General features: G+C 41.2%; 1 protein-coding gene across 1 annotated transcript; it reads left to right on the plus strand.

Moving 5' to 3' along the window:
• Positions 1-270: 270 nt before the first annotated feature.
• On the plus strand, positions 271-16,315 carry TNMD (tenomodulin). Its single transcript, XM_008594351.1, has 7 exons — positions 271-542; positions 709-840; positions 9,754-9,894; positions 10,106-10,207; positions 13,569-13,722; positions 15,093-15,259; positions 15,934-16,315. The coding sequence occupies exons 1-7, from the start codon at positions 495-497 to the stop codon at positions 16,141-16,143; spliced, it is 954 nt and encodes a 317-aa protein (XP_008592573.1). The 5' UTR covers positions 271-494; the 3' UTR covers positions 16,144-16,315.
• The last annotated feature ends 5,074 nt before the right edge of the window (positions 16,316-21,389 follow it).

Below are 21,389 nucleotides of genomic sequence, written 5' to 3' on the forward strand. Positions count from 1 at the left end.
ATAATGAAGCTGAATCTGCAACACCAAAAACAGTGCCTGACATTTGACGTCCCTGTAATAAATATTTGTTGAATCAAATGGAATTGAAATTAGGACTTCATTCCCTTTTTTGTTTTGTTTGCTTATTTCTGGAGTATGCAGCATGTATTGCTACTGATATTTTAAGTTCATAGTGAAAAATCATTTCAATGTGTCCTAGGCTTGGTTCCGTTCCAACCCAACCCCCGGGACAATAGTTTTCATTATAACCTTCTGTCTTTGCCATTCTGGATGGAATTCTGTGCACAGAAGTTATATACATATATGGGTATATCTATGTAACAAATCGCAGCACAGGAGCCCCCTGGGCTCCCTCAGGCTCTGGTATGACATATTTGAGCCATATAAATTCAGCTTCTCCTCTGACATCTGTTAGCCGACTCACTCACAACTCCACCTCAGCAGTGGTCTCAGTCCTCTCAAAGCAGGGAAAGAGTACTGTGTGCTGAGAGACCATGGCAAAGAATCCTCCGGAGAACTGTGAGGACTGTCACATTCTAAGTGTAAGTTGATTCATATTTTTTTTTTCCTTTTGAGCAGAAGCATGGTTTCACAGATTTATCATAGTGCAATGTAAATTAGAAAGTGAAATCAAAGGTGATTTTGAATTATGGCTTGCTATTTTGAGGGTTATTGTGCATTGTTTTATCCTCTCTGTTCTTTGCTTAGGCAGAAGCTTTTAAATCCAAGAAGATATGTAAATCACTTAAGATTTGTGGACTGGTGTTTGGAATCCTCACCCTAACTCTAATTGTCCTGTTTTGGGGGAGCAAGCACTTCTGGCCAGAAGCACCCAAAAAAGTAAGTAAAGTAAATGCACATCATTATCCAACGCTTCTGTACTAAGTTTGGTTGAATTTAACTAGTGGTTAACATGTAAATTACCCTGAAAATGAAAATCATTAAGTTCCTTTTGTGATTATTTTCTGATGGTATGAAAAACTGAATCAAGATTTTGCTCTTTTTTATTTGCCTAATTATTTTGATAAGGGAAAATATTTGTCTTCTGTATTTCAGTTAATAATGACCGGAGGTAGAATTATCCATTTTTCTGTAATGCTTGGCTTTAAGGAGTTAAGACTCTTCCTAGAAGCAAAGTTTTTACTGTAAGAAAAAATAGTTTCCACCTTTCCTTCAATTATCTGGGCAGAAACTGATGGAAAAGTAATTATGCCACCACATAAGGAGAAACTACCAGAAATGGCAGCAGAGGTTTTCAGGGATTATGTTTCCGATTTAATGCATCTGCTGTGAGGACAGACAGCAAGCTCCCTTTCAGAAGAAGCAATTCATATACCTGAGTTCACCTTCATTTAAGACTTTTTAAAAAATTAAAGCCTATCAGCTCCTTACCAGCCACAGTCATCACTGTCCCACTGAGATAGTAATGCCACAAGGTAGAAGCAAGCAACACCAGGTCATTCATCACAGATATCTCAGAAAGCTTCTGATATTGGCGTCATTTGGTAGAGCTCAGTGGGCCATCGTAGTTTGTATTAGTGCACCTAGTGTTATTGTTACTCCCGGGCTCCCACACACTGGATAAGTTTAGGTGTGACCCAGATAAACTGTAATCCTTTTATGCTAACAATTTCTATTTGAAAGGGAAGTAACCACTGTACAAACTGCAAGGTGTTAAGATGGTTTTCTGGCTTTGCCGTGTTTTTTCTCTGTGTGTGCATTGTTGTTGTTGTTGTTGTTGTTGTTGTTACTGTCACTGCTAATTTGTTGTCATGAGATGCTCATTTCTATTTGGTAGCAGATGAGGGAGGGAAAGGCACAAATCCAGGAGGGAGGATGAGACAAGAAGAAAATGGGTTGGCATGGACCGTTAGGAGCCAACGGAGCAACAGGAGCAGAGAGGAGAGGATATGGGTCAGTGGAGAAGGAGAGGCAGTGGGGGAGAAATAGAAAATAAATTAAGCATCCGAAAGGAAACGGAGAAGTAAGGCATAGCCACCCTTGGATTCTGCACCTCTGCTGCCATTCACACTTTCATCTAGTCCCACAGGATACCTTATCAAGTTTAAGTAGGAGGGAGAGCAAACCAGCCTACTTTATTTGTTCACCTTTTTACTTACTTATACCTTGTTCCAGAAAGGATTTCAGGCATCACCCGGTACCTATCGTTAGCCCCTGCCTCTTACTGCTCCCTGCTTCTGAACTACTTACTGTTCAGATGTCTTTCTAGAGAAGCCACCTATGCTCAGGCTAATAGGGTGGGCAAAGCAATCAAAATCGGAAGGAAATTGCAAATGAATTAGTGCCAAAATGCATTCCAGTACAATCCTGGTACCACTTAGCTAATTCCCGAGGTGACATACTACCCCACAAATTGGATCTTGAATCCCCTTGAAAATTATACATGAGTTAGAGGAACCATAAACATTTTTCCTCTCTATGGCCATAATGTACTTAACTGGGTATGGTAGTTAGCTAGTTCTTTTGACCACCCATAAAAGCCTGCCTAAATAGGGGGCCACATGGCCTTTCTTGTTTTATTGTAGCTATTGGTACTGCAAATGCTTTTCTGAAAGGGTTCATGTGTTTTTCTAAACTTACAGTGCTATTTGCCTCAGCACAGCTGTAAATGACTAGGTGGGGACCTTGTCTTTATCTTGCAAGGTGCCAAACTCACTAGCAGGGTCCATGGTTTCCTCTGCTTCCGAAGTATTATATCATCTGTGCTTCTCAGTGCAATTCTCTTTTCAATGGATTATAAAGAGCAATACTGTGATTCCTCAAACCAAAAGTAAAAGTCAGTGCATGCACAGAAGAGGTGGGATATGCTTCCAAATAAAGTTTATCAAAACCAAATCTCTCTTGAAGTAATCCATTTTGGGATGTGATTTTCAGCAAAGGGATTCTCAGAAATGAACAAAGCCATTACAAAGTAAACCAGATAAAAGACAATAGGTGTCTCCTAGGGAACGTTTTTCTACTATGAACAAATGTCGTTTGTGTTGCAACATTCCAAGTTGCAATTTATTGTCCTTGCTATTTAAGTCCTAGCTTTCACCACAAGTCCAGGTTGGGTCCATTGCAAACTAAAAGACCAGCTGGAGATGTGGAGGCTTCACTCAGTCCACTATTACCTTCAAATACCAGACAAGGAGCCCAAGAGATCTTCTGTGTTTCTAGTAGCTAAGACTACCGGTAAGCCTGCCTTGGAGCTGACTTAGAAATCCTAGTAGTTAGATTAGTCTTGAAAGATTTGCAGAGGAAAAAGATCCAGGCATCTTGTACAAATTAAAGATACCCCTTAAGATGATGGCCTAGCGAGAAACAATGAACATATTAAAGCCCAGGCTCTTCTGGACTTTCTTTTACTAGCCTGTGGGACTTGTGGGGACTGTGGGGCCCTTGGTAGAGAGGAGTGTTGCTGCTACTGTGCTTCCTGATGGCAGTGATTTGTTTGCTGTCCTGGGGCTTCCTCCAAGCTCTTAGTGTTTGCTCCTTTAGCCCCCAACACATCCCTTTTATTTTGTTTTTCAACATCTGTTTATAGTAAACAGTGTTTATTTAACATCCCACATCTTGTGTTGATATTTCCATGCCAGTGAGTTCTCCCCCTCCCTCCCACCTTGGTGTGTACAAAAGATCCAGATTCCTGATTCCAAAAGGGGAGTAAGCCTTGTTTGGCTCCCTCTCCTCACACACCTCAAACTTGCACACACACACACACACACACACACACACACACACATACATGCACACATATGTGTGTGCACACACGCATGTGCTCGCCCATACACCAGACAGAGAAAGAGGTGAAATAAAGTGAAACAAGGAAGACCAACTCTGGGGGAGCTGCTGCACTTTCTCACAGGCTCCAGTCCCCCTAACCCACAGCCACACATAGAAGCCACTTGAACTGAATGAAAGCCAGGCCCATCGAGCTCTGTGTTCACTTTCTTAACCAAGCGGAAGAGACCTAGTCAGTCCCAGAGATTTTGAGAGAGCATCACAATTAGGCTCCACTTCCAGGCAGTGACTGTCCTGGGATCCATGAAGCAGATTCCCGGGAGAAACACTCTTATTTAAAGCTCCCTGTATTACCCATTTAACTTGAAACAATTAGGAGCCAACTCCCCAGCTAATTAATCCAACACGGAAAAAACAAATTAGAAAAACCCCAGCCCTTAAACCAACAGTTTATAAACATAACATAGAGCTTGTAGCCCATCCTTTCCAGTCCTTTGTGGAATGAAGCAGAATAATAAATTAAACAAATGAAATGCTGTCCTTCCTGCCATACATAGGAGCTGCCTGGTGACTTTAGGGCTGTTTGGAAGCCATCAGGCCCAGATAGCAATCAACAGGTTCCTGGGGATGTTCCCTCCACTTCTACATACTACCAGTATGAGATGACAAGTGGCGGGGATGGGCAGGCATCCTTCTGCCTTCCCACCCCACCTCAACTGCAGATATGACCATTAAAACAGTTGTGGCCAAGGTTGCAAACCGAATATCATTCTAGTCTGAAAATCCTTTGCTCGGAAGAAGTATTTTCTTGCTGAGTCTGGGCCCAGCTTTCTTTGTGCCTATTCCTCTAATGGCATTGGCCCCAAACCAGCTTTCTTTCACTCCTCTCTAGGCACACAGGGGAGACAGCTGTCCTCCCTGTGTTCCCTTGGCTTTCCTACATGGCAGTCAGGTGGGTGAAATGTGGGTGTGGAGAAGCATTTATACGCTCAAGGAACAAGTTGGAGTTATAGCTGGAATCTCTTTAGCAGAGGGCCTGAGCTTCACCAGATGATACTATGTCAGTATTTTAGAAAAGTTTTTCTAATTTGTTTTTTACATTTTCTTTTCCTCTTAAAACATTGCAAGACCCAAGCCCACCCTTGTACAGCAACTCTCACTGAGCCAGCTCTTGCTCTGGGCTACTCAGGGGCAGCTGTCATGTGGAGCCAGACTCTGGCTGCAATGGACACATTCTTATTTAGTCCTTTCATTCTCCTAAGGCAGGATTTGCTGGGCAACTATGTGGCACCAGCAAGGCGAGCCTGGGCCTTCAAAGGGAGCTGTCCTTGAGTGGCTGAGTGTGGGATTGGGACTGTAGGGGGAAGCAGCAGGTAGATCAACAGGTAGTAGCAGTCCAATGATCAACCTGATGGGTGTCAGCCCAAATCTGAGCAGAATTGATTTTGCCAACTATCCAACATTGCGGCTGGAAGGAGTGGAGGATAAAGATAGGAATTGAGTCCCCAGAGACATTCAGTGACTTGCTCAAAGTCACACAATTTGTAAGTGGCAAAGTTAAGGTTAAAACTAGAACCTGGTCTGAGGGTTCTTTCCACTATCCTTCAGCTGCATTTAACAATCAGGGGTGGGGCTGGTGGATGGAAGAAAACATCCCAGCCTGCTCAAGTCTGTAGATGAAAGAAATGGTGTTTTCTTGTTGAAGAAGAGGAATGTCTGTGCTGCTTATGCCAGTTTTTTTAGGGCTGAGAACCGATGATTGAAGATGCAGAAGTCCAACTTTGCATAAGAAATGATCTGTCTGCTCTGGGTTGGTAAAGAAATACCCAGAGGCTCTTTAATTCCCACAGGGTGGTTGGTAATAATATGGTACAGTGCATTCCCTTCCCTCCCTTCCAGCCTAACACCTGCTAGCCAGCTATTCTGAGCATGTATTTCACCTGTGGAGAGTGTGCCTCATAAACAGACAGTAAAGGATGAAGGTGGACAGAAGAGCAGCTAGATTGATCACAGGCTTCAACAAACAAACCTAAGCCAAATGTCCTCAAATCCCCGTCAGGACAGGCTAAAGCTACTTGCCCCCAAAACAGATTCATCACACTGAGGTCTGAGGCAGCTTTACTCTTATAAAAAGCTTTCTTTTCTGATCTCAGAGACTGTCACAAACAGAGGCAAGAAAACAGGGCAAACTGTGAAAGGGAGATGTTAGGGCTCATTTGCTGCCTGAGTGGAGGAATTAACTAGACTAAAGACAGAATTTCTGGGCAAGGAAGAGAAATGGTCTTGTGTCCTCTGCACGTTTTGTCAGTGTGGTCTTCTTATGCCTGCCTCTCACTGCCTGGGCCTAACCACATACCTGTCTCATTTCACTTCTGATTCGTAATCCACTCCATTGGCCTCCCTGTCCCATTCCAGTGTTCTGGCCGTTACAGTTAAGGCCAGCCTTATGTGTGGGTGAAATAAGAGCCCATTTTAGTGGTGCTGGAAAGATGCCCTTGAACCCAAACATCTATTTCTGGTGCCACTGTGCCTAAAATCCGCCATTAGTACTTCATTCCTTTGAGTGAAGTATTGTACTCAACTTTTAAAACAAATAACTATCACTAATATCCAAGTGTGAAATTATTTGCCAGATTGATTTCTTCTCTGACATAAGGTATCTGAAGCAGCATGAGAATCCTAGGTATCTAGACAATAGACAAAGGGACAGACAGAGATGAGAAGAAGAGGGGGAAGGGTCATGAGGGCATGGAGTGAACAGGACATGAAAAGAGAACAGAAAAGGGAAGCTACAAGCACCAAAGATTAACTTTCCCCATTTGCCAATTTGGCAGGGGTGTAGTCCTCATCATACTCTGTCCCTCCTGGAGTAAAGCTGAGTTGAGAACAGAGTCTGAGATGAGCTACTTGTAGTCCACTCACACCTCTCTCAGGCCAGTCATCCTGTCTCTGCTTTAGCTTTCTCCCAGAAAGGACAAAGTCATTTATTCTTTTATCTCCAGAAAGACCCTCAACCCCTAAGCCAGGGAGCTTAGTGGAGAGCAAAGTGATTCTGATGCCAAACGCATGAGCTCAGTCTTCACGTGGGCCAATGAAGCTTGCATAGCCATTACCCAAACAATGTGCTCCACAGGGACATGGGCGAGACAGTATGTCTGGATTTGCTCAGACCCATCTCCAAACAGTCCAAAGTGGGCCATCGGCATTATCTTCCTAGACAAAGGACAGTTTGTTCCAAAAGGACACCTTTGATAGTAGAATTCCATCTGAATGAATATATAGCTCCCCACTCCTACCCCTCACCAAGGATTCACACATAAATAAAGTCATTTTGATCCTGCTGTATTTAGCAACCTACCATTGCTAATGTAAAGTCAACAAGCTGGTTAGTGAATACAATCAGAATGGACCCCTTCTTCCCCACCAAAAAAAACTCTTTGCAGGAATGTTGAAAATAATCAAGATTTGCTGAGCTTGGCAGTTTCCAACAGTTTTCATCTAGCAAGGTGTCCAAGTAAAGTGCATTGCCAACAGTGCAGGAAAACTCATTGCACAGAAGTACACTGAAATTCTAAATGTCACTACTATGGTTCCATAGTCTTCTACCAGTGATTAAAAAGACAGCCTGTATTTTCTCTTTTGCCCAGGTAGGCAGTGTTCCAACATCCCCTAGTCTCTAACCTCATTTTTCCATGCAATAATACATCAGTGGTGCTATTGATGAAACAAACATCCCACCCCAGCTCCCAATGGCTAGTGGTGTCAACATTTGTCTCAACAATGGATAGTATTTCTTACAAAACTCCCTCCCATTGGGAGACCTGACAATACTGGATTTGAAGTGGATGCCTCTCTCCTCTACTTAGGTCAAACCAACCGAGAGCTCAATTTGTTGCCATAGGTAGAAGTTTCTCTTCTCATGCTGGGCTGCAGAGCTGGAACTGAGGACATATTTATAACTGGAAGCAAATAACAAGCCTAAAGGAATTTGCTACCTGCCACAAACCAGACCAGACTTGCTGAGTTAACTCTGAAGTTGCCGGAGGGTCCTAAATACTGTTTTTCTTCCCTTTTAAAGTGGTCTTTTAAAAGACCTTGCCAATGCTCAAAATCTATCTTTAGGAAGAAAAGAATGTGCATTGGTGGGAAAAAACTTACTCAACAAATGCTTAAGTGCCGACCACGTCCAAGGCACTGTAGGGCTACAAAGAGGTAAATAACATGGTCTCTTGTTTTTCCATTCAGCTGCTACATTTGATTTTTCATGCTTGAAGTAACACTTGTCTCTATAAACCCTTCCAACTTGTTTTTCTCCTTGAAGTGGGAAAAATTTGACCAGGTTAAACTAACATTCAGTCGCAGACACTAAAAAACCACCCAACCCGGTGCAAACTCTACGAGGCTGCCACTGGGAGCTGTATCATTAGAAAGCAACATTGGTCTATAGACGACTTGCTTTTTGGGCTTTCAGTTTTCCAAATTTTTTTGTAAGGAAAAATGAATATGAAGAAACTTGATAGACAAAGGCCTCCTAACAACAGGGATAAGATAGACCTCCAAAACCAGGTCTGGCCTGGTTTGTGATAGGTAGCAAATTCCTTTAGGATTTGCTTCTAGCTATAAATATGTCCTAAATTATAGCTGTGGGCTTACTCCTCAACTGGGATACTGTATGGGATTGTTCATCTTGGTCTTTAGAAAGACAATTTCCTCTTTCAGAGGGTAGGAAAAAGTCTGGTGTTTTGTTTTAGCCACTCAAGAAAGTCCTGAGATGCAGCCTTTCCAAGGCACTTGTCAAGCTAGGGCTGGGTCTGGAGCTCACAGACCCCTCAAGCCCGTTCACAGACTGGGTCACAAACCCTTCACAAGCAAGGCTGGGTCCCCAGACCCCTCAAACACCAGGATGGATCACCAGACCCCTCACATGCCAGGCTGGGTCGCTAGACTCCTCACACGCAGGTCTATGAGCTAGGTAACCAGCAAACAGGTTCTTGGAAGCTATAGGTTGGAAAGCATGGCCACACGCATGGCAGCCACCCGAGGCAGTCGGCAGCCACCCTAGGCAGTCGGCAGCCACCTGAGGCAGTCGCCAGCCAAGCCACAGCGCCGCACAGCCACACTAACTCCACCCACACACACACAATTTGCTTACAAAGAATGTGCCACACCACCCCCAACCGGGCCTAAGGTGAGGGGTCCTGATTAAATTATCCTATTTTCCCAACAATGCTCTTCTTGGGAAACTCCATATTACTCAGTGCAGGGCACTTGATACGGTTGCTGAATTCTACATATGCAGGAGAATCTGGAGAACTTAAAAACAACTGAGTAAGTTTTGGAAAATAGAACCCAGGAATTTGGGGTTGGTTAAGCGAAGGCAAAAAATGTTTCCAGGAGTTCAAAGGGCAAAAGGAAGCAAATGAGGGTCTAATAACAGCCAAGGAGAGCATCTTCAGATTCTAAAAAAGACAGACCCAAGCCTGTTGAGGAGATATTAAAGCCCTGGATAGATACGGAGATCTACAGCAATACCTAACCACTCTAAATGCATTCCAATTTCTTTTTCAGCCCTAGTTAATTTCACGGGTGGGTGAGGGGGTGATCATGAGCCTTTGGAAAGGGAAGTGGTAGCTTAAAGAAGCAGCACAGGTTTTAGGTGATCCCTTGGCTTAACACAAGGAGAAAATATTTTACAGGCTGGTTTGCAGAATATCATTTGCTATTTAGTAAAGGCTGCCAAGAAAGCTGTTGGAATTCTTAGTAATTAGCTCAGCAACTTGGCTCGAATACAAAATACTTGCTCTGAAGGGATCCCCATATCAGCTGCAGTACCAAAAAGCACCTCACTTTAATCTCAAGTTTCAGGGAATTCCCAGTGACAAGCTGCTGAGATGGCACCTCACTACAAGGGCTCTGCAAAGAGCAGGTGCCCCAGACAGTGCCCAATTAAAGTATCTTATGAAGGCACACACTGAGTATCTTAGAACTTGTTTTCCTCCATTATCCTAGACCTATGACATGGAGCACACTTTCTATAGCAATGGAGAGAAGAAGAAGATTTACATGGAAATTGATCCCGTGACCAGGACCGAAATATTTAGGAGTGGAAATGGCACTGATGAAACATTGGAAGTACATGACTTTAAAAATGTAAGTTTGATGCTTTTCCCCTAAGGCTTCTCACTTAAAATATTAGAGTAGTTGAGTCAAGTTAAAAATAGCCTTTAACCTCCATTTAATTTATAAGATAAAGCTTTCCTTTTGAATTCAAATTTTGCTAGTGTAGGGCCCTGACAGATCATGGAACTTATCAATTGTGGCTATTCCAGGAAATTTTATTATTGTTTTGTCTGTTTTGTAGGGATACACTGGCATCTACTTTGTAGGTCTTCAAAAATGCTTTATCAAAACTCAGATCAAAGTGATTCCTGAATTTTCTGAACCAGAAGAGGAAATAGATGAGGTATGTAAGAATAATAGTGGTAGCAAAAGGCATCATTTATTTAGGCTAACTATGTGTCAAATATTGCACTAAATACTTTATTGTCATTTGATTCTCAAACAACCCTATAAACAGATACTATTATTATCCCCATTTTCAGGTAAGAAAACTCAGAACCAAAAAATATTCTTTTTTTAATTCATCCAACCAGTCTTTATTGAGCATCTACCAAAGGCAAGTCATTTTGAAATTTATATATGCAAATATATGTGCACAGAAAATTATAAAAGTAATCCCATTTCCATTTACAAAGTGCATTGGTCTTATTCCATTCTCACTATTTTTGCACAATGTTTTTTATTTAGGTCAGGGGTTTAGGGACAAAATATTAATGCATTAGTCTGTTTCTTTAAGAATGTCATTTTTACTCTTTATGTCAGTTTCTTTTAATGCAGAATATCAAAGGGATATGGTACATCACTTGGACCTGAATGAACAATAATGAATTTGGGATATCATCAAGTTAATTGATAGAATTTATTTGACTTACGTGTTTTCATGAAACTTTATCTTAAATCATTAATTCAGCTTAGAATAAATAGCACATTCATCTATGCCATAACAACTTTATCATGCTTGGCTTCTTCATTTAACTGGAAGGGGTATTTTAGTATTTGCAGGTATTTTATACATTATGTTGCTTGGCTTTCATGGAACAGAAGACTAACTTGCCCAATAGCACACAGCTAGTGAGTAGCCAATTCGGGTCTTGAACTCAGACCTTTCAAAAAACTAAAGTTCATGCTTTTAGGTGCAACACTATAATTTTATACCTGTGTATCCATTAACATCATGTACATTTGCCCCCAAACCAAAGATTTCTAGTAAGAGGGATGAGCCAGAGCAACAAAATCAACCTTGGAGTCCTTTACAAAAAGTCCCAAGGCCATCAGGGGTCATTGCCTTTTCTGGCACACTACAACATTCACCTATTTTAAAGGTTTCAGTTTATTCACCTTACCATTTTCTGCTGGGCTGCTGGTGGAATCACCCACATCTAACCTTGCTAGGAAAGGCAAAAGCAAAGAAGGTGACAACTGCCATGTGATACAAATTCTCTAGAAACACACTGCTAGGCCAGGGTGAGCCAACCTGGGGATACTGGTGCAATCACTGAATGGCCCCTGAAAGCGTAGTGGCAGATGGATCATTATGACCTAAACTACAACCATCAATAGAGCCCTTGTGGCTTTTCATTTTTCCCTGGTATTCTGTCTATAATTATAGTATGTTGCCATCAGTGAGGGGAGAAAGGCGACCTTCATTAAGGCCATATTGTGACAACATATCCACACTGCAACAAGGAAAAAACAAACATTGGTTTGGTTTGGTTTAGTGCTTAACTGGCAAATCTAAAACAGGGTTATGACAATAGCACAATGGCCTCTGTATATATCATAAAAACCTCTTACTTTTTCTTCTCTCTCTCCCCTATTCTTTTTTGCTTTCTCCCACCCCACTCTCTTCATCTTAATTCTCACCTACCCATTTATATCATTTTCTTTCCTTTTTCTTTTATGGGGGTGGGGGGTGAGGACTTTTCTCTTTCCCTTACCCGAGTCTCAGAACTATCACTGGCCCCTACATTATTCTTTCATGCTACTGGTCTTCTCATGGCCAGAAAAGTTACAGACCTTTGTTAATAGAATTTCCAAGAAAAAGAAGAAAATTTCCCCAAAGATGATGTCCTGCTCCCAAGGTCTACGGTAGTGATGAATTCTGGAGATCAAAAAATAAATAGGGCTAGCTGGTCGGCTCAGTTGGTTAGAGCCTGGTGCTGAGAACACCAAGGGCCAGGGTTGGATCCCTGTACTGGCCAGCTGCCAATCAATCAATCAATCAATCAATCAGCATAAGTTAGATGCATCTGAGGAAAAGATCAACTTCCGGGATATTAGGAAAAACTATAGAAGGCAAGGGTAAGATGAAAAGAGAATCAACAGGCTTAAAGAGCTACTCTATGCAATATCACATGCTGATTCTTACAGAAAATACTGTAAGTATTTGAAGAGGGCCAGCCAACAAAGAGAGCCTAAAGTGCTATAGCAGGATTTATTTTTCTGAAAGAGATAAAGGCAAGGCCCATAATGTCTCATTTAGGCCTAATTTATTTTTCAGTTAATTTTGCTGAATCTTCTAAATAGCACAAGTATTCATCTCATGATAGTAAGATTGCTGCACCTTCAAGGAAAATCCTATTTTTTTAATCTTCACACGACAGATTTTTTTTTATGAGACAAATTTGCAGTCCTGAATAACAAAAATCTTCTTATTCTGTATTTCCTTCACCACCATATCCATGGTGGTGCATGTTTAACATGCAGAGCAGGTATATAAATAGCCCTGATTTTGCTAACAAAGCTCGCCAGCACACCAACCTCATTTTACACAATCTCTTTCAATGCAGCCCAAGGTCGTTACAGACTCAAGGGCAAAGGAGTTAAGACGTGAGAGTTGTAAATGACTCAGGGAAAAATTATACAAAGATATATTTCAGAAAATAAATAAAAACACTGAAATCATAAAGCTAGAAAGAAACAGAAGAGAAAAGGCCTTATTAAGAGTTGGCGGGGGGAATGTTGAAGTTCAAACGACGAGTAAGAACCAGGTATATGAGACAACTATTTCCAACACTAGAACTGAAGAGAAAGTAGCATTCTCGACAACGTAAGAAAGCCTCTGTAAAGCAAAAGCACTCTGAGATAAACCCTAAGCATCTAGAATGAAAGGAATAAGACACTGATAAGTCCAGTGAAGTCATAAGCTGGAGACTGGACTTTAAAACATAAAAAAGACTTCTTTTGTACTACAACTAGCTATCATTAGCAGACAAATCTTGTAAAACAAAAACATTAGGTTCAGTTGCTATTTAATTGATCTCACCAGTTTGGATGATAGGAGTTTCTTCAGTTTGAGATCAAATCCTGCTTTAAGCCTAAAACAAAGCAGTCACACACAACATTCATTTTAAAAAGAGAAAACAAATGTGAATCACTCAGGGTTCCAAAAGCTTAAATTAAAACACACAGGGCCCGGGGGCACCCAGAAAATGATAGAGAGCCTTTCTGACATTAAGCGAAATGATGACAGAAGGCTCCTATTTGAGTGAGCATCCTTGCTGACCCAGGAGAGAGGGAAGGATCAGTCAACTCCCTCCTAGGGCACCTACTGTATGCAAGGCACAGAGCTAGTTCACCAGCAGCCCAAGGACTGGAACTGTTATTCGGATTCAAAATATATTGTTTTCTAGTATCCCATAATGTCTCACTCATTTTATTAATTTTTCTGCCAATTCCCACTCTGAACTTATTTCTTCTTTCAGAATGAAGAAATTACCACAACTTTCTTTGAACAGTCAGTGATTTGGGTCCCAGCAGAAAAGCCTATTGAAAACCGAGACTTTCTCAAAAATTCCAAAATTCTGGAGATTTGCAACAACGTAACCATGTATTGGATTAATCCCACTCTAATAGCAGGTATGACATCCTCATCCTCATCCCTCTTTTCCTTCCAAAGACAATAACAGGTTAATTTTCCCAGCATTCAGAAACTGCATTTCTAGGAAAACAAATGATCAGCTTATATATTCTCGGATGAGTCTGTATATGCTGACTGCCAGTGAGGAGGGAATTTTTTACAGCCAGGTTATAAATCAGATAAATTAATGCTGACAGGCTTTTAAATATCCTAGCAAAGGTAACACCACCCTAACGTGATTAGTGATAGCAAAAAGCTAATCTGTGTTTCTTTGCACATCTATATTCGCTGCAGTCGGGATAGCAGACTATTGCTCAAACCACTGTGGGTCTAATCCAAGAGCAGAGGAAGAAGAGCGAAAACAATGCTCTGTAGTCACAGGAAGAATTCTCTATGTCAAATGGTGACATTCTCCCTAGAAGACAGGACAATTGCTGAAATACAAATTCTTAGAGGCTGTTTTAGGAATCACTATAAAAGTAAGTGAGGGCTAGAGGTCCAGGGTAGAAGAGTCCAGCCCTCAACTTGCAGTCAGCCCGTAGGGAAGGCAACGGCCCCTGGATGTCTCAGTCTGTCTAGCTAGCACAAAATTTGGGCTTTCTTATTTTGAACAGCATAGATTACTGTATTACCTAACAGAGGATACTCCCACCAATGCGAGCATCTGTTGGTACTCTTCGGAGATTTTTTAAAAAGGCGACTAAATGCAAAGTGGTATCCTGGACTGGAGGCTGAAACAAAAAACAGACATTGATGGAAACACTGATGAAATCCAAATAAAGTCTGTAGTTTAGTTAATAGTACTGTACCAATGCTAACTTCTTAGTTTTGATCATTGTAGCATGATTATGTAAAATAACATTAGGGGAAACTGGGTGAAGGATATATGGGAACTCTGTAATATCTTTGAAACTCTTCCATAAATCTAAGATTACTTCTAAATAGAAAGTTTTCAAAAAAAACTTTTTAAGACAGGAAAAAGGGAGGAGGACAGAGGATGCCGAGTCAAATCAGGCAACCAAGAAAGATTTATTGAGCACCTACCATGGGTAAAATCATTGTGGGGGGGGGCACAAAAGTTCCTTATCGTGGTTTTTAATTTATTATACTAATAATGCAAAGCAGTAAATGTTTGATGTCAAACAGGCAAAGAAGAGGTCTGTGTGTATGGGAATGGTCAGGTTTGTTTTGGAAACTACTTCTTAAAATATTCACGGAAGGAGCTTGGAAAAGTGTTCCATGCATGCCTAAATGATGCCAGTCAGGAAACGCGATGAAAATCTCTGTCCCCAAATGCTGTTTCCCCAAGCACTCCTGTCAGAAATGTTTGCAAAGCAGTTGCATCACAACCTTGTACTTTTTACCTTAGTTTCCGAATTACAAGACTTTGAGGAGGACGGTGAAGATCTTCACTTTCCTACCAACGAAAAAAAAGGGATTGAACAAAATGAGCAGTGGGTGGTCCCTCAAGTGAAGGTGGAGAAAACCCGTCACGCCAGACAAGCAAGTGAGGAAGAACTTCCGATAAATGACTACGTGAGTCATGTTCATGTTAACTCTTGTTAGAGGAGAAACAAAGAGCCCTCACAAAACTCACTGCCCCTCAGATCACAATCACCAGAAGCAGAATGATTATGGCTTTAACAAGAAAATGTTTAAGAAACTTGGAATCTCCAGGAGGCCATAATGGATACAGAATTACAGCTAGACAGGAAGAACGAGTTGCAGTATTCAATACTAGTGCCAGGAGTCCATAATTAATAATTTATTGTATGTTTTCAAATGGCTAGAAGAGAGGAGTTCAAATGTTCTCATCACAAAGAAATGACAAACGTTTGCAGTGACGGGTATGCTAATTAGCCTGATTTGATCATCACACATTGTATACATGGATGGAAATATCACTCTATACCCTGTAAATATGTATGATTATTGCATGTCGATTAAAAAATAAAATTAAAAAAAAATTCTTGATCTCTGTTCATACGAGGGTACTTCAAAATGTTTGTGGAAAAATAAAATTAAGAGAGAATACAAGTACGAGTCTTTCCATGAACTTTTTGAAGTACCCTCGTATATCCCCATGGTGAGGCTAAGAGCTTAACTTCTCACCAGCCCCCCAACTCATAGAGTCTTGTGGTCCTCCCCTGCTCGGTGGGACTTCCTCCTAGTGAACCTTCGCCTTCAACCCTGGCTTCTTCTTCTTTCAGACTGAAAATGGAATAGAATTTGACCCCATGCTGGATGAGAGAGGTTATTGTTGTATTTACTGCCGTCGAGGCAACCGCTACTGCCGCCGCGTCTGTGAGCCTTTACTAGGTTACTACCCGTATCCATACTGCTACCAAGGAGGCCGGGTCATCTGTCGGGTCATCATGCCTTGCAACTGGTGGGTGGCTCGCATGCTGGGGAGGGTCTAATAGGAAGTTTGAGCTCAAATTCTTAAATTTCTGGCAGCCAACATATAATAAATGCATGCTATTCAATGAATTTCTACCTATGGAGCATTTGGCTCCTGGTAGCCAGTACTCCAGAATTACTTGTAGGTAATTCCTCTCTTCATGTTCTAATAAACTTCTACATCATCGCCAATGGCCTGATCGTTGCTGAATGCACTGGGTAAGTGTTTGCTCAGAATATTCCCAGCAACTGAAATGGAGCAGACCTGCCTAACATGGGTGACAATGATGGAAGTTTGCACTTTATCAGGTTTGAAAATAGGAAAGGGCAAAGCAATGGTTCTCGAATACCATATTTTACCCTGCTGTAAATTGAGAAAGTGGAAATGAAGGGCTGATGGTAATTTGTGCCCTGTAACTGATGCATAAAAGCCTATCCTTCTGTGCATAGCCCCAATGTTTAATTACCTGAAAGACATATTGTGGACTTGCTTAAGTATCTATTAAGCCGCTGGACAGGCAGTGAGTCACAGCAGGCCAACATTATGCACAGATTCAGTAAAGGAGAAAGCTAACCTAACAGAAAGTGTGCCAGGCTCTCCTCCTGTGAAGAGAAACTCAACCTAGGACAGATTCAACATTGTATAACCTTCACGTCTGACTTCTCTTTAAATCAGTGTATGGTACATAACTTTCCAAAGCAATTGTTTGAAAAATGGAGACCCATAAATATCATTCACAGAAACAGGCAACAAAGGAAATTACTGAATGAAATGGGATTTTCCCTCCCAGACCACAGGGGGAACTAGCAGCATGCCACTTTCTTAAAGGAAAGGTAAGGCCTCCTTCCCAATTGCCCAGTTCTTTGCTTGGGAAAGGGAAAGGGATCAAAGAAGAAAGGAAAAGTGGTTAGAGGGTAATGCTAACCTTGATGTCCCAGCCAGTTCCAGTATCAAAATTCATGCTCCACCAACCTGTCACGCCTTCTACCTTCATTTGAAGGTGGTGTCCTTCACTGCTCAACTTCCAAGTTACTGTGTCATGAAAATATCTGTCTGAAACTTTCCATCAGAAAGGTATTTTCAAATAAAATCTTCACCAAGATGCCTGTGGGCCAGGAGTAATTTTAGGAAACACACCAACAGCTTTGCCCAAGGCTGAGTTAAGATTAGCCAGTCATTAGTTGATAATTAGCACACATGCTATACTTAGATTACCAATTTTCACAAAATGAGAGCCCAGGAAAACATATGTAAAAATGCACATCACTGAAAATCTTTTCTTTTTTATTGGTGCTTTAGAAGACATTTGATCATTTTGGAGTACTTTGATTATTATAACAGGCACTAATCTACAGTTGAAATAGAAAAATGTAAAATATATGACATTAATTTGAGGTTGTATGGACTTTGTGACGTCCTCCACAGTTCTTAATAAACTATTCATTTTTAACATTGTTTTTTAAAGATTAGCCAATAATTTTAAATTCCTGAAACACTCAAATTTATGCAATCTCTAGGATACTATATATACCATGTTCTGTGGGGGTTACAAATGTAGTAGTAGGTATACTCCCTATATCCAAAGAAATATAAGACACCCATGGGGCCGGCCCGTGGCTCACTCAGGAGAGTGCGGTGCTAATAACACCAAGGCCACGGGTTCGGATCCCACATAGGGATGGCGGGTTAGCTCACTGGGTGAGCGTGGTGCTGACAACACCAAGTCAAGGGTTAAGATCCCCTTACCGGTCATCTTCTTAAAAAAAAAAAAGAAAGAAAAAGAAATATAAGACACCCAAAATGCGTAATCCCAAATACAGGAATTTATACACAACTAACTACAGTCGTATATGCTTTGTACATGTACATACACATACACACACACACACACTAAGAAGCATAGATGGTTCTATATCACATTTTAGAACTCAGAGTTCCTACTGACATTCTTTTAATTAAGGAGGCATTAGGGCCGGCCCGTGGCTCACTCGGGAGAGCACGGTGCTGATAACACCAAGGCCCCGGGTTCGGATCCCATATAGAGATGGCCGGTTAGCTCACTGGGTGAGCGTGGTGCTGACAACACCAAGCCAAGGGTTAAGATCCCCTTACCAGTCATCTTTTAAAAATAATAATAATAATAATAATAATTAAGGAGGCATTTCTTGTTCAAATGAGATACTTCAACCTCCAAATAATTTCACAGTAGGAAAGTGTGACCCACTTAATGAGGCCGACCATAAATTCAAAAGAAAATATAAGGGTGGGCTTATCAAAACATTCAAATCATCTTTTGCTTAGGGGAAAAAATCAACATAGCAACTAACTAACAAACCCAAACACACTAGTCTGTCACCACCTTAGACCCAAGCCAGGTTGGAGAAGGAGAAAGTATACTCTCTCCCTCCTGTCATAGGTTTTTCCCCCGTTTGAGTCCTGTGTAGAGACTCCTCACATCATGTCATATATGCCCCTCAGATCAGCCCCATTAAAGCTAGAACTGCCTCTCTTCCTCCTATCACCTTCCCTAAGTCCAGCCTCCCCATTCTAAGGAGCAACATCAAAATGACTCTGACCTCCCAAGAAAAACTCCTTGCAGTAATTTTAATTATCCCTGTCCTCCACTGCAGTTTCTTGCCTAATACTCCCAACTTTCTCTCCTAAACCATCCCTCAATCATGCTTCTGGTCCAGGCCACAGGATATTTCTTAGCTTAGCTCTTACAGTCTCTTCCCTGCTGAAGTTCCCAGGTTGTAGACTGAAGCTAACAAAAATGCTTTCACACAAAGTTTATTTTTCACTTATACATTTATTAATGCCATTTCTTTTCCTGAGAGTCTGTAATAGCTACTTACTACATTAAGGATCAGGCCTAACTTGCATTCAAAACATCCTTACTCAAACCACCCTAAACTAGTACCTCTTAGCCTTTTTCTCCTCCCACTGCTCTACCCACCCCCCTGCTTTTCTCAGGCACCTTAGCTTCATGCTCTGTTTGTCCAGCCATCCCAACTCCTTTACAGAGATGTCTCTCACTGATTTAAAAAGATTTTTTTAAATCCCATTTTTCTCTTGCCTAAATGTGAGGTCTACATCCTCTCTACTTCATTCTATGCCTGTGTAAATTAATGCAGTAGTCCCTGCTTAGCCACAGGGGATACAGTTCTAAGACCCCCAGCAGATGCCTGAAACTGTGGATAGTACCAAACCCTATATACACTCTGCTTTTCCCTATACAGACATACCTATGGTAAAGTTTAATTTACAAATTAGGCACAGTAAGAGATTAACAATAATTAATAATAGGATAGAATAATTATAACAATATGCCAGCATCACTTCTTTTGCTCTTTGGGGCCACTATGAAGTCAAATAAGAGTGACTTAAACACAAGCAGTGCAGTGCTGCGACAGGGCATCTGATATCCAAGAAGGCTGCTAAGTGACTAACGTGTGGTGGCTTCTACAGCAGGGATCCACTGGACAAAGGGAGGATTCACGGCCTGGGCAGTGTGAGAGTTCATCACGCTACTCCGAATGGCATGCAATTTGAAACTTACGAATTGTTTATTGTTGAAATTTTCCGTTTAATATTTTCAGACCATGGTTGACTGTGGGTAACTGAAACTGCAGAAAGCAAAACCACAGATAAGGGGAGACTCCTGTACATCGCTCAATGCACAAACCCTCATACCCTTTCTGTATGATTTTAACATGCACGTTCTAAAAGAAGAAGCCCCATACCCTCTCCCATTTTGTTCTCTGTCTAGAAGCCAGCACAGTATTAAAGTATATAGGTGGCCTTTCAATGTGTTTTTTTGTTTGTTTGTTTTGATTTTTTCTTCTTGACTGAAGGCAATGAGAAAGAAAAGGGGGACGAAGGGAGAAGGAAAAGAGGAGATTGTAAAAAAGCACAGTTACAAAGCCATTCAGAATATTATTACAAAAAGTTGGCCTTGAGTTCTGTTCAAATTTGGGATGAAAGTTCTTCTTTTTCTTAAATCCATTTTTGTATTCCTCATCTTTTGACACAGTCAATTTCTACAAGTGTGAGGAATTCCTCTAATCTGAGAATGATCAAAAGCATCGATGATTGCCCATAGTTTGATAATTTGTTTCAATGATATAAATGCAGGCTTTTTTCATTTTCATTTCAATTTTCAATGACTCTATGTATAAAAAAGAAAAAGGCAAAAAGCGCATCTGCTGTGAAATCACAAGAAATATCATATTACCTTTCAGATTCTTTGGGGATCTAAATTCCAATCAAGAAGAGTCAGGTGAGGGGAAGCCATCCGTAGCTCCCACTCAGCATGAGGACACTATGCATTAGTGTGCCCAGAGCCTTTCCACACACCTAAAATGGCTCTTTGGCAGGACTAGGGACAAAGGAAATCTATTTTGAGTCTTTGTATATAAGGCTCACTGTCTGACTGAGTCCCAAACTGTCACTTTGGCTCCTAAAGTCTAACGCTGAAAGCTTACTGAGATAAATATGGACCTTCTCATTCAGGCTGTCAGGAAATGCATGGATCTATTTTATTTATATCCTTAAAAATGATTTCATTTTGGCTTTCCTTTTTTGAAGAAGTTTTATTCTGGGGCTTAATTTTGCTGACAGCATGCTGTCTCCTAACAAGAAAGAAAAGTGGTTCCATATGAAAAACCAGGTATGAATGCACAAACAAAAAATGTTGTCCCTGGCATTCCAAAGTCCTGCTTTTAAGTCCCCTCGGGTATCTTTAATCAATTCTCATGAAAGCTACATACCCAATGACTGTGATAATTTATTTAGATCAATATTCGATTCTGGCATTTGTAGCCAAAAGAGTGAATAGTCACTTGTCTACTTGTGGCTTTCAGATATGGGTTCCATTTGCCTATCTTTTCTTCCATTCTCTTACTTCACACTCAGGCCTATTGCTCTTGCTAAAAGGGCTCAGACAGATTGAACCAAGGGAAACAGACCAAGCCACAATAAGTCCCTCAACCAAAACAAAGTAACAGCAACAAAAAAGAACTCAGCAACTCTAGAGTGCTGAGATGATCTCTGTCTGACAGTGATATTAATATATTGTTTATATTTATCCTTCCCTGCTGATTCTATCATTTGCCATTCTGAATTTTCCACTGACAGCAGTACTTCTGTTGGTCTTACTTACAGAGATGTTGGTTTCTAAAACACGATCAGGCTCACGCCCCTATCAGTCGTCAGTGAGCCAACATCAAGACACCTGCCAAGGGCAGAGGATGTAGGGTGCAGGCC

This window comes from Galeopterus variegatus, unplaced genomic scaffold (assembly GCF_000696425.1).
Source record: "Galeopterus variegatus unplaced genomic scaffold, G_variegatus-3.0.2 Scaffold10621, whole genome shotgun sequence".
Classification (NCBI taxonomy): Eukaryota; Metazoa; Chordata; class Mammalia; order Dermoptera; family Cynocephalidae; genus Galeopterus; species Galeopterus variegatus.

Excerpts from the sequence above, each read along its gene's own strand:
- TNMD (XM_008594351.1), top strand. The coding sequence starts at position 495 with ATGGCAAAGAATCCTCCGGAGAACTGTGAGGACTGTCACATTCTAAGT. Across the intron at positions 543-708 it reads AGGACTGTCACATTCTAAGT|GCAGAAGCTTTTAAATCCAA; the intron begins GTAAGTTGATTC and ends TTCTTTGCTTAG. Across the intron at positions 10,208-13,568 it reads CAGAAGAGGAAATAGATGAG|AATGAAGAAATTACCACAAC; the intron begins GTATGTAAGAAT and ends TTCTTCTTTCAG.